This window comes from Megascapheus bottae, chromosome Y (genome assembly GCF_031878675.1).
Source record: "Megascapheus bottae isolate mThoBot1 chromosome Y, mThoBot2.hap1, whole genome shotgun sequence".
In the NCBI taxonomy this organism is placed as follows: domain Eukaryota; kingdom Metazoa; phylum Chordata; class Mammalia; order Rodentia; family Geomyidae; genus Megascapheus; species Megascapheus bottae.
This window is the reverse complement of record NC_143548.1, coordinates 9,888,515-9,901,830: the sequence shown is the minus strand read 5'-3', so window position 1 is coordinate 9,901,830 and position 13,316 is coordinate 9,888,515. Positions and strand designations below refer to the sequence as shown.

The window sequence follows — 13,316 nt, the reverse complement described above, 5'->3', positions numbered from 1 at the left end:
AAAATGTGGCTTCTCTGTATTTTGTGGCTGAACTCCTGTGTAACAAAACTACTCACAAAAATAAAGCTGGAAGTAGAGCTCAGACTTCAGTGGTAAAACAGTACCTTTGAGCAAAAGCAGCACAGAGATGACAGCAAACTGCAGGATGGGCACAAGTTTAATCAAATATTTATTTTTTTAAATGTACCCTTAGCTTAATTTTGATTATGTTCTAAAAACTAAGTGCCAGTGATTGTATATATAGATTCCCTTCTTGAATATTTGTTTGTTAAACATGTCATTTGAAACATGCTGTAAAAAATCAATGTTAATAAATTAATTTAAAAAAGTTTTACACTGGCTTTTCTTTAAAAGAAAATGTAGACTTTCTTGTGTGACTGGCTTCAGACTGAAAGTCTCAAAGCACAGCCAAGCAGTTAGATTCATAGGCCTGTGAAACTATTTTACAGCTCCTTTCCTTTTTAAAAAAATGATTTTATTGTAATTAATAGGAGGGTTACATTATATTCACTAGATAGGTGAATTACTTCATAAACATTGTTACCCTTTCTCATGTTTTTGTCATTTCCCTCCTCTTACCACCTTCCTTTCCTTTTCTTTTGTTAAGTATTTGCTCTGAGTTGCAATTAATATCACTACTCCAGTATTTAGAGTCTGCACAATAACTAATAATAACACTTAGAATATATTAACTGTAAGACTTCAGGTAATTAAACATCCCAAAGAACAAGTGATCCTCACATTTTATCAGAGAAATGTATATACATACATATGTATGTACATATATACACATACATAATTTTTTCCAGTCATGAAGACTTAACTCAGAACTTGAGCACTGTCTTTGAGCTTTATAAAGGCTAGAAATCTACCACTTGAGCCACAGCACCTCTTCTAGCCTTTTCTATGTATGTGTTATTAGTAATTAAACTCAGGGCTTTGCACATGCTAGGCAAGCATTCTTACAACTAAGCCCAATTTCCAGCCCCAGAAATACATTTTAAGGAAATGACTTCTCTAAAACTATTAATACCATGAAGAAAGATTCACATAAAATCTCAAGAAATCCCAAACAATGCTAGTAAGAATGTTGTCTGCCTGGGAGACAGCCCCCTCTCTCCCTCCGCTTCATGAAAAACAGCAGATAGCCTTACTAGATAGCCTTACCCCAAACCAGTAATGATCTATAACTGTCAATCACCGGTTAATTTCCTGTTATGTCAGTAAAGGACCCCAGACTCTGAGGTCACTTTCCCATCCTCTTACATCACTTCTCCTGAACCATCCTGGTTATACTTCCTTTGGATAGTGAGAGGTTCCATGGGTTCTGAGATCACTTCTGCATCCTCTGTGGACTTATCCCTTCCCTACCTTTTCTAGTATAATCTCTCCACCATTAGTTCTCACCCCCTATACATGTGTATCTGGTGTGGGCTGGCAGTTTTTTCTTCCAATTAACTCTTCTGCTGGAACCACATAGTGGTCTCCTCTTAGCAATCCATACATGGCCAGTGAAATCACAGCATCTAAATACCTTAAAATAATTTCAAGGACCAGACTACTCAGGAGACTAAGATGTGAGGAGCTCCACTGTAAGCCAGTCCAAGCAAGAAAGTTCTTGATATCCAATAAATTACTTAGAAAAATCTGGATATAGCACAGTGGCTCAAGTAGTTGACTGCTAGTCTACCAGCACAAAAAACAAAGCCAAAAACAGACCAAAAGAAAAACCAAGGAAATAAGAATAAACAGCTGGTTAAACACCTGATTTTATTCTATAATTCTAGTTTCTTGAAAGGCCTATATATAGGGATTAAGTTTCAGGGTAGCTTAGGCAAAATATTAGCTGAAGAGACAACATCCTAACGAATGATTGGGTTTAGAGGCAAACACATATAGTGGATGCACAATGGCTGAGTACTGTATCCTTTAATAAAGGGGAAACTATAAAGAAGGACATCAGTCTTTAATATCCCAGGTAAAAAAGAAAACCTATTTTAAAAATAACTCATTCAAAGAAACTAGAGTTTTAGGGCAGAAGAGTGGTATACTTTTGGCTCACTAACTCTTCATAAGCTTCCCAAAGGACAATTACAGCTCTGAAAAACAAAAGGGAGAATCTGGCTTCATGTATCTATATATACACAAGATGCACAGTTCATTCATAACTTGTTTGTAAACAATAGGTACTAAGGTCTTCAAATTATTTTTGCTCAATTCACTTGTTTCTAAATTGGTGGAGAGTTGGAAGATATGAGAAAGAAAAGGATCAAGAAAAAAAGCATGTAAAGAAAAGGAATGGAAGATAGAAAGGAAAAAGAAAAGAGAAAGGAAAAATAAGGCTCAAATGGTGTAGTGAGTGCTAGATTTGAGTAAAATAGCTCAGAGAGAATGCCAAAGTCCTGAGATGTAGAATTAAATAAACACATAAATATAAAAAGACGAAGGATTGTATTTAGATTGGCCTAGCAACAAATACACTCTATTTGAAAAATATGTAAGTAAACAAGGACTGGCGATATGGCTGAAGTGGCCTAACAAGCTCAATGTTCTGAATTCAAAATTGTAGCACTGCTCCTTCACCAAATGTAATTTACTAATGTTTCTTAACCCCATATACCTTTCTCTGTTCTTCAATTATTGCTCATTTTTTTCAATTATTTTTAAATTTGATTATGAGAAAAGTTTTAAAAATCAGGTCATAGAACAAAACTAAAAATATTTGTTCTAAACATATGGTTTTAGTAAGTGACAGAGCACTACGGTGAGTAAAAGGCCTCAGGGACAGTGTCTAGATCCCTCTCCCCCCACTGAGTTTAAGGCTCTTTTTTTTAAAAGAAATCAGTTAGGTGTAAATGTACAGTAGTCAGGAGGAGAATGAATTGTCCTGACCTCATGAGGAACAAAGTAAGGTAGGGTTTGTTTCAGTAAATGATCACTTATATTAAAAATACAATAGTACAAAAAATATATAAAAATATAAAATAAATAAATAAATAAAATAAAAATACAATAGTATCTAAATCAGCCAGCCAGATACTAGTGTCTCATGCCCATAATCCTAGCTACAGAGGAGGCTGAGAGCTAAGGATCATGGTTCAAAGCCAGTCCAGGCAGAAAAGTCCCTGTAAGTCTCATCTTCAATTAACCACTCAAAAGCCAGAAGTGGTATTGTGTAGAGTGCTAGCCTTCAGTATAAGAGATGCAAAAACAGCACCGAGGTGCCGAGTTCAAGCCCTACAACAAAGAAATTCACATTATCAGAATCAATAAAATTTTTATCTTAATTTTTATAGATGAAGCAACATAAAATATGAAGTAAACATAGTTCCAAATTGGTTCAAGAATATTTCAAGTATTGTTGTATTCAAGAAAGAAACAAGGAAAATGCAAGAAGAAAAACTTTATTGCATGCACATTCAATAATATATGTAGTAAAGCAAAAACTAGTTTTGAAAAAGCTGGTTTCAATTCAAAGCTGCATTGATACAGAAATCTGAATTCTTTTAACAATAATTTCAGATTAAGTGTAACAACATCATAACTGACAATTACTAAGCTCTACTATTAAAACAGGAGAAATTAAATTTTCCTAGTAGAAATGTAAATTATCTAACAGCTTCTAGTCATGTAGTAAGGTGTAGACTAAATTTTCTAGAATTTGCTTTAAATACAGCCTTAGTGTTGATAAATTCTGGCATCATGCAAATATATTCTTTAAATGGGTTCTTCATTCATCATCTACAGTTGGCTTAATAGTTACTCCTCTTCTTATCTGGCCCCAACCAATTAAACTGCAAAATAAAAATGGAAAAAAATCTTTAATTTTAAATCCATGTCAGCACTGTCCCATTCTTTTTTTTATAAATTTTATTTTTTTATTGTAATTAGTAAAAGGGTTACATGATATTTGCCAGATAGAAGGTGCATTAATTCACATACATTGATACCCTTTCACATGTCTTGGTACCATTTCCCTCCCCCCTCCACACCTCCCACCCGTCTTGGTTTTCCCCCCTTCCCTATCAAATTTCAAATATCCAAATACAAATAAGTTCAATATATCAGATAACAAAGTGAGATACTATACCAATATGAGATAACCAAGGGACAGCAAAGGAGATGAGAGACAACATAGTACATTAAGGACAACAATCATTCATTATATGGCTTTTGTTTCACTATCCTGGAGGTCCTTTCAATTAGCTTCACATTACATGTCCTTATGTATCAAGATTTTGCTCTATTGCAAATCTCTGCTAGTAGAGCCCAAGGTTTCTACTGATTATGACAAATGAGGGAAACCATTGAGCCTAAGTTCCTTTGAGTATGGCTCACTTCACTTAATATGATTTTTTCTAAGTCTTTCCATTTCCTAACAAATGGGGCGATGTCATTCTTTCTGACAGCAGCATAGAATTCCATTGGGCACAAATACCACAACTTGTTGATCCACTCATCAACTGAGGGACATCTAGGTTGGTTCCATATCTTTGCTATGGTGAATAAGCACTGTCCCATTCTTATGATGAAACTAGCATTATCTCCTTAAACTTATTCCTGAGAAATTATAAAGTAATTAACTTACACATACAAAAAAGAAACAATCCCATGCATAAAACAAAACCTCTAGCACTGCAGGAAAAACATTAGTAAAAACACTGGCTACATTAAATAATAAACCCAATAAGGAATTGGAAGACATAATAAGATACACAAAACTAGATAGACTAGGAGGTGGTGTACACTGGGAAACGAGGTAAGTCTGATGGAATATACTGTATGTATGGAAATCTCACAATGAGATGTTATACAATTAGAATATGCTAAGAAAATACAAATCCATTTATATTCTTAAGTTCCTGTAGCTTTCTAGATAGTTTCTGACTCACATAAATAAGAAAAGCAAGCAGGCTCAAGATGTAGATAAGGAACACTTAGTAGTTTGTGGAAAACAATGGATTTGATTCTCAGGAGGATAAAAAAACAAGTAAAAACAGGCAAAAATATCATTGCTATAGCTTACATACTCATTATCACCTAAAACAATATTCCTACCTATTCCTAAAAAAATAAAAAAATACATGACCACTTAAGGAATGTCAATCTATAAAAACACTCTAGCTTTTTAAAAAATCATGGAATTTTTCTTTGTGAAAAAGTGTTTCCATGACTTGACACTTCAATAGTGATAATTTCAAAGCAAAATAAGCATGAGAAGATCATTACTACCCATAAGGTAATTATTCTTTTTTCTCTTCAATTAGAGGGTTGGGCAGTGCTAGTAGTTAAATCTCAAGTAAAACTTCAACACTACAAACTATGAAGTAATAAAGTCAGTAACTGGTAAGTTTTAACTGTTATAGGATATTGATGTTCCTAATAACAACAGAAATAGAAAATAACCAATAGTCTATCAATGAAAGAAGTTGTGGGAAAATATAAACAGTATATATAGTAACATATATATGACATTTATAAATAGTAAGAAGGCAATATTCAAATAAGAAAAAGCACTTGAGTGAGAAATTTTGTAACATTCTCCTTATATTCTCTTAGAAATTCCTAAACATAGAATGGCAATGATTAGGGATAAACAAACTCTCATTGTGTCTTGGAATCAGAGAATGAAGTAATTTTCAAAATTTTGGGTGAAAAAGTATATCAAAGGACTATTGTCTGACTTGTATTAGGATACTGCAAAAAAAAACCTCTGGCATAGTTTATCACATTGGCAACATTTGAATACATTCCAGTGGGCTACAGTGATAGCCTCAAGTTATTTATATGTCAGAGGCACACTAGGTGTAAAATGCAAGAGCCAGGTTCAAAGTAACACATATTTAAGACTCCTGGAAAAATACAAACTTTTAAAACCAGCCTTTATAGGAGTCTAGAATTTGCTACAAGTTCCAGATTCTGGATTTTATGATTAGCAACACAGTCAAATATACACCAACAAAAAAAATAAATAAAAGCAAAGGTGCCAGGCACCATAGCTCACACCTATAATCCTAGCTACTCCAGAGGCTGAGATCTGAGAATCAAGGTTCAGAGCCATCCTGGGCTCCAAAGTCCATGAAACCTTTATCTCCAATTAACCATCAAAAAACCAGAAGTGGTGCTTTGGCTCAAGTGGTGGCTTTGAGCTAAAATGCTCATCATCCAGGCCCAAAGTAAGCCCTATGACCAATCAAAAAAAAAGAGCAAATGTGTTTAAGAGAAATTGAAAAAAAAGCAGAGCACAAACAGAAAATATGTGTCAGAAAATATGAAAAACAATCTTCACTCATGTTTTTGCTTCACTATTAAGAGGTTTGCTCTCCATAAGATAATACTGAAATAATAATTAGGAGAAAAAACTGATATTTCAGGCACAGTGAAAAACAGAAAACGTGTAGCTCATTCAGATGAATAGAATAAAGTTCCAGAAACGAGTTTTCAAAGAAACAGGAACTTCACACATCACTTGACAGGAAGTTTAAAAACATTATCAAAAGTATGCTCATAACATGTATCACCAACACATATGCAATAGAGACTAAAGTGAACAAAATATATGAAATGTCAATTGTAAATATAAATAGGAGGTAAAAATATAATCACAGAACTAAAAGTTTTACTTAGGGATTCAAAGGCAATCCTTAAACAAAAATAGTCAGTAAACCTGACATGGTGGCTCCCATCTGTAATACTCAGGAGGCTGACATCTGAGGATCAAGGTTCAAAGCTGGTTTGGGCACAAAAGGACCTGAAACTCTTATCTCCAGAAAATGGGAAGTGGGGCCTGGCTCAAGGATAGGGCAGCAGCTTTAAGCTGAAGGGTTCAGGGACAATGCCCAGATCCAGAAGTAGGGCAGAGCTCAGGGACAGCACCCAGGTTTAGTTCAAGCCTCATGACTCCCCTACCCCAAAATAGTCAGCCAACAGATCATTTGAATTACTCAAAAAGGTAATGAAAGTAAATATAAAACATACAATAGGACAAAATCTAGATACATAAGGCTATAGAGGATGAGGCTAAATGATAGAACTTCCAGAATATAGAAACAAGAGCCATATGATGTGTGATTGTTGTTCTTAATGTGCTATGTTATTTCTCATCTCTTTTGCTGATAGTTATCTCATATTGTTACAGTATCTTACCTTGTTATCTAATATACTGTATATATGTTTATTTGTTTATTTGAAATAGGATAGGGAAGGGGGAAAACAAGATGAGAGGAAGGAAAAAGGGACAAAAATTTGAGAAAAGGTATCAACATTTGTGAAGTAATGCACCTTCTATCTGGCAAATATAATGAAACCCTTTTATTAATTATAATAAAATATATTTTAAAAAAGAAAATATAAACATATAATGCTTAAAGAAATTTACATCATGAGGCTGGGAGTTTGGCCTAGTGGTAGAGTGCTTGCCTAGCATGCATGAAGACCTGGACTCAATTCCTCTGTACCACACACAGAGAAAATAGCCAGAAGTGGTGCTGAGGCTCAAGTGGTAGGGCTTTAGCCTTGAGAAAGCCCAAGGACAATGCTCAGGCCCTGAGCTCAAGGCCAGAACTGGCAAAAAAATTATATCAAGCAATACAATGTATACAGCAGCTACTAACAGAAGAAACAGAGACTGGGTAGAGTACTTATATTAACAAATACATGACCCAAACTAACCAAAACTAAGGTTTAGAAAAGAAAAAAAAATCCCTAATAAAAACACCAAAGACACACACTAAGAACACTGTAATTACTGTCCAAACTTCTGGAAAACGATGTTTGGTGTTGATAACAACCTCTGTTCTTGCCAGGAGAAATCAGAGGGTAGCAAAATAAAAAACTATAGAGGTGTGCTGATACAAAGTACAAAAATAACAACAAGAAAAGAGTCCAGTGTCTGAGATATCTTTACAAATAGAAGAAAGGGAGCCAGGTGCCAAGTGGCTCTTACACGTAATCCTAGCTACTGAGAGCATTACAGTATTAAGATTGCGATTTGAAGGCAGTCCAGCAAGAAAAGTCTGTAAAGTTTTATTTCCAATTAACTGCACAAAGGCTAAAAGTAGACTGACACTCAAGTAGCAGAGCACTAACCTGGAATACAAAAGCTCAAGAAAAGAAAAACAAACCTGAGACTTTTCATCTTTTTAAAGCAATGCATGGGCATTATATTAAAAAAATCAAATCAATTTAAAGTTTATGTTTAGGTACATGATTAGACTAAGACACTTTAAAACTCCATGGAGTAAACCTATCTGTTTACAGTTTAACCGAATGAGTATAAGAATGCTAAAACAAGATTGTAAGGAAGAAAGGTGCTACAAGATGGAAAAGGGATTAAATGAAAAAGGAAAAAAGAACAAATCTAACCACAATAAAAGAAGTAGGAAATGTAAAATGAATCTGGCAAGAAGGGAACATAGGAGATGGGGGAACCTAAGCACTGAATTTTTAGATGGGAATCTTAAGTAGTAATCCTTTGTACAATCTTTTGGTGTTCAGAAAATGAAAAAATAAAACAAACTGGCTTCTAAGCAAATAGCTGAATCAGAAACTGAAATGTTTTATGAGGTGATTACATAGCAATATGAACAGACATAATTATACAAGCAAAAATGTTTACTTTTTCAGAAGCAAATCTGTATTTAAATCAGTTCTAAGAACTACTGACTACAAGGAAAAGTATATGTCTATCTAAATCCCATATAAAAATATTTGGCAAAAGTGATATGCTTACCGCCAGTGTTTCTCAACTCTTCGGCTAAGGGCAATTTTTTCTCCCACTTCTGTGCATACAGGATTAGTGAGAACTATTTTGCCCAAATCAGCCTTAACTGCACTAACTCTACCTCCTGTAGAGAGGGATCCAATGTTAACCATAAGCACTTCATTTTTGGACAGCTTATGTACCTAAGGAAATAAAAAAATAATCAAAATGTTTCCCAAATTTACCAGTCTGTGAATAAATAAAACAGAAGGAAAATAAATGACAGAATAAATTAAATTTCCAAAAGAATTTTATTACAATAAGATTTATAATTGTACTGGTAATCTAATGGGTTCTCATAGCATTCAGTTAAATTTGAAAAGATCTACCTTTTAAAACATGCTTTTTATTAGGTATAACACTGATCAAAGACTACTAAAGTTCTGAAATGATTACATTCAAAAACTTCACAAAATGTCTTTGAACCACAGATTTCATATAACTCAAGCAACTTAAACTTTATAAATAAATACATGCAAAACTATTCTATCTTGAAATCAATTGTACAACATTAGATGTATTCATATTTTGATTGTTACAAAATATTCCAAATTTTAATTTCAAGTTCTACCCATTGTTGCCTTGAGGTGGAACCAATGCCTCCCAATATCAAAAAGGTTTTCAGACAGACTGAAATCCCCTTCTTCAAAGTGAATGCAATGCATTAGCTATTCTCACAACTTTGTCTATATGACAAGCTAACTAAGAAGTTTAGATCACTACCTTCAAGATTTTCAAGTATTGCTATAAGGGTAATTAGTATGAGGTCAGTGTTAGAACATACACTAAGCTCCTAAACTCACTCTTTAGGAAAGTTAGGCATCGGTAGCTCACACCTGGTAACTTAGCTACTTAGGAGCCTGAGATCTGAAGACTGTGACAAAAAAATTGTGAGATTTGGGGCTAGGACTTTGTCCTAGTGGAAGAGGGCTTGCTCAGCATACAGGAAGATGCAGATTTGATTTCTCGGTACCATATACACAGAAAAAGCTGGACGTGGTACTGTGGCTCAAGTGATTGAGCTGTAGCCTTTGAGAAAGCCTAAGGAGAGTGTTCAGGTTAGCAAAAGAAAAACTAATTGTGAGACTCTTATTTCCAGTGAACCACTAAGCCAAAAATGAAACTGAGGCTCAAGTGGTAAAATGCTAGCTTAGGAACAGTGCCCAGGTCCTGAGTTCAAGTTCAAGAAACCATACAAAAGAAAAAAAAACTCTCAGAAAATAAGAACATCATGTTTTATTCATATGACTTTATAGCCATTTATTTTCTTAATGCTTTCTATAATCTAACTTTTAACATGTAAATGATGTTATAACTTTATGTAAACTTTCTACTGCTACCATGAGGATATATTCATTCTAAAAATTCATAAATGACAGAAAGGATTTTTGGTGCTGGTTCTGAGGCTTTATCTCAGGGCCTTTGTGTTGCTGCTGACCTTTTCTGCGCAAGTATAGTACTCCATAATTTAAGTCAAAGCTCTACACAGCTTCATACATTTCTGCTGGTATGACTCTGAACTACAGTACTCCTACTATCCTAATAAGAAGCTGGGATTATAGGCAGAACTACCTGGCCTCAATGTTTACTTTCAGCAATTATATTTTAACTATAAAATAATGAGGGCCAGGAGTATGGCCAAGTGGTACACCCTAGCTTGCATGAAGTCCTAGGTTTCATTCCTGAATACCACATACACAGAAAAAGCCATTAGTGGTGCGATGATTCACAAATTAGAGCTGTACTCTTAAGAAAGTCCTAGGACAATGCTCAGGCCCTGAGTCCAAGCCCCAGGACTTGAGAAAAAGAAAGAAAGTCAAAGAAACAGTTGGTTTTAACCAGTTTTGGGGGGGCAGTCACGGTTCTTGAACTCTGGGCCTGGACACTGTTTAATTCTTCAGCTCAAGGGTACTAACCCTTGAGCCTCAGTGCTACTACTGGTTTTCTAGTGGTTAACTGGGGATAAAAGTCTCAAGGAGTTTTTACTATTGGGGCTGGCTTTGAACTGAGATCCTCAATTTCCTCCTAAGTATAGGATAACAGGCATGAACTAACATACTTTTTAAAATAGGGATTATTAATAAAAAGTATTTACCTTTGCTGCTTTTTTGTCTCCTTCTGTGCGTACACCTAGGAGGCGTCTCAGTAGGAAATAGGAAATTTCCAATTCTGTGAATATTTCAGGTAATGCACCAACTGCACCAAGTACTTGCCCCACCATTCTGTCAGCTCGGCACAAAGTTGGATCAATTTTTGTTCCAACTCCTGATATATAAAAAAATATGCATGTTTCCACGTTTTTATTACTTGCCCTAAGGCTTCAAATTAGGGCCGGAAAACTATCCTTGGTATTTTTCCTTTTCTTTTTAAAGTTACCATTATACCATTAGAATCATACCTATACTTCTAGCTGTTTTTTAACTGTATTTTATTGTCAGGATAATGTATAGAGGGGTTACATTACATTCATCAGGTAATGAGTACATTACTTCTCAAACCCATGTTTTTGTCCCACTTTCCTTCTCCTCATTCCTTCCATTTCCTTCTCTATTTCAAATAAACAAGTGAGTATTTATACAATAAACTAGGTAACAAAGTCAGATACAATAATCACATGGATTAACCTTAAGTGGAAAAAAAGAGAAAAGAAATAACTTCACATAATACATGCTGTTCCTACTTCTAGCTTTTTGATGACTAAATGTAAACAAGAGATTTAGAGACTTCCCTGCCTTGGCTGGCTTTGAAACGTGATCCTCCAGATCTCATTCTCTTCAGTAGCTGGGATTACAAGCTACATTTTATTTCTTTAAATATTCAACTAAAGATTAAGTCTAACAAGGAGAGAATATATATATATATATATACACACACACACACACATATCTTGTTTTTCAATTAAAAAAGTAACAATCATTTGTGAAGTAATACACCTATCTGGTGAATATAATGTAACCCTTCTATTAATTACAATAAAAATATATGAAAAAAAGCAACAGTAAAATCCTTCACAAAATGGGCTTGAATGCTGAGTCTGGAAGCTGTTCCCTGCTCTTTAGCTAAAGATTAGCACTCTACCACATAGTGCCACAGCACCACTTATAGTTTTCTCTGGTGGTAAATTGGAGAACAGAGTCTCACACACTTCAGACTTTCATACCAAGGCTAGCTGTGAACTGTGATCCTTAGATCTCAGCCCACTGAGTAGCTAGGATTATAGGCCACCAACACCTGGCCTATACATTACCTTTATAATAAAAATATAAATTAAGACTAAGAAGAGGCATATTTTACAAAAGTAAAATTTCTAGCTTTAGTTGGCATATTTATGTAAATATATATTACATTATGCTAGCTACTCAAGAAGCAGACATCTGAAGATCAAGGCTGAAAGCCAGTGCAAAGAGAAAAGACTATTTTATCTCCACTTAACCACCAAAGCCAGAAGTGGAGTTATTCTTCAACTGCTCAGGTGATACAGAGTTCTAGTCTTGGGCAAAAAAGATCAGGGAAGGCATCCAGGCTCTATGTTCAAGCCTCGGAGGGGAAAAAAAACCAAAACAATAGCAAAAAAACTTTCCTCCATTTTAATAAAAAGAATGAGTAAAGGAAATTTATAATTCAAACAATTCAACCAACTATTAAATAGAATACCTCAAAAAAGAGAAATACAATAAAACACAATAGGAATTATTAAAACAGAAAAATTTATCATTCACAGTAAGTTTATATACCTAATATCTAAATTTAGGCCACAAGTTTGGCTAAGTGGTACCGAGCTTGCCTAGCATGCACAAAGACCCAGGTTCAATTCCTTGGTACCACATATATAGAAAAAGACAGAAGTGGTGGTGTGGTTCAAGTGGTAGAGCTCTAGTCTTGAGAAAGCCCAAGGTCAGTGCTTAGCCCTAAGTTCAAGTACCAGAACTAACAAAAAAAATCACTTTTATATACATATTCCATTTTACCCAAGATTTTATTCTATAATTAAAAGATAAAAGAATCTCTCATAAAAACTTGTCTTTGTTGGATAAAATTAAGAGGAAAGATTCACAAAATAGAATATAAAAAGAATCTGGAAAATTCATGTTACTCCATTAAAGTCTGTAAAATGGAAGTTATTTACACTGTAAATGCCAGTAATTTCAACTTTATATAACTTTCTCCCTGAATAACTCTACAGAAATTTACAAAACCTGCAATGTATTTAACATTATAAAATATACTGTAGGTAAGAAAACAGTGAAATATTTAAAATCAAAATCTGTTATTGCATAAATGATCATTTCCTATATAAAAAAATATTGGCTGGGTGCCAGTGGCTCATACCTTTAATCTTAGCTATTCAGGAGGACTGAGATCTGAGGATTGTGGCTCATGGCCAGTTTAGGCACAAAAGTTCATGACACTCTTATCTCCAATTAATGGTTAAAAAATAAACTGGAAGTGTCGATGTGGCTCAAGAGGTAGGGCAGTAGCCTTAAGCTGAAGAGCTCAGGGACTGCCCATAGGCACAAAGTTCAAGTTCCACAACCACCACCAACAACAACAATAT

At 34.6% G+C, this 13,316-nt stretch overlaps 1 protein-coding gene across 1 annotated transcript in view; it reads right to left on the bottom strand.

The window, feature by feature from the left end:
* Nucleotides 1-3,388: 3,388 nt before the first annotated feature.
* The window catches only part of LOC150040321 (eukaryotic translation initiation factor 2 subunit 3, X-linked-like), a 33,043-nt gene continuing 23,115 nt past the window's right edge, over nucleotides 3,389-13,316 (bottom strand). The window contains exons 10-12 of the mRNA XM_090327364.1: nucleotides 10,857-11,026; nucleotides 8,732-8,904; nucleotides 3,389-3,794 (exon numbers count right to left, since the gene is read on the bottom strand). Of these exons, the coding sequence (XP_090183490.1) occupies nucleotides 3,731-3,794; nucleotides 8,732-8,904; nucleotides 10,857-11,026 (407 nt within the window). The 3' untranslated portion in view covers nucleotides 3,389-3,730. The remainder of the gene's footprint in view (nucleotides 3,795-8,731; nucleotides 8,905-10,856; nucleotides 11,027-13,316) is intronic.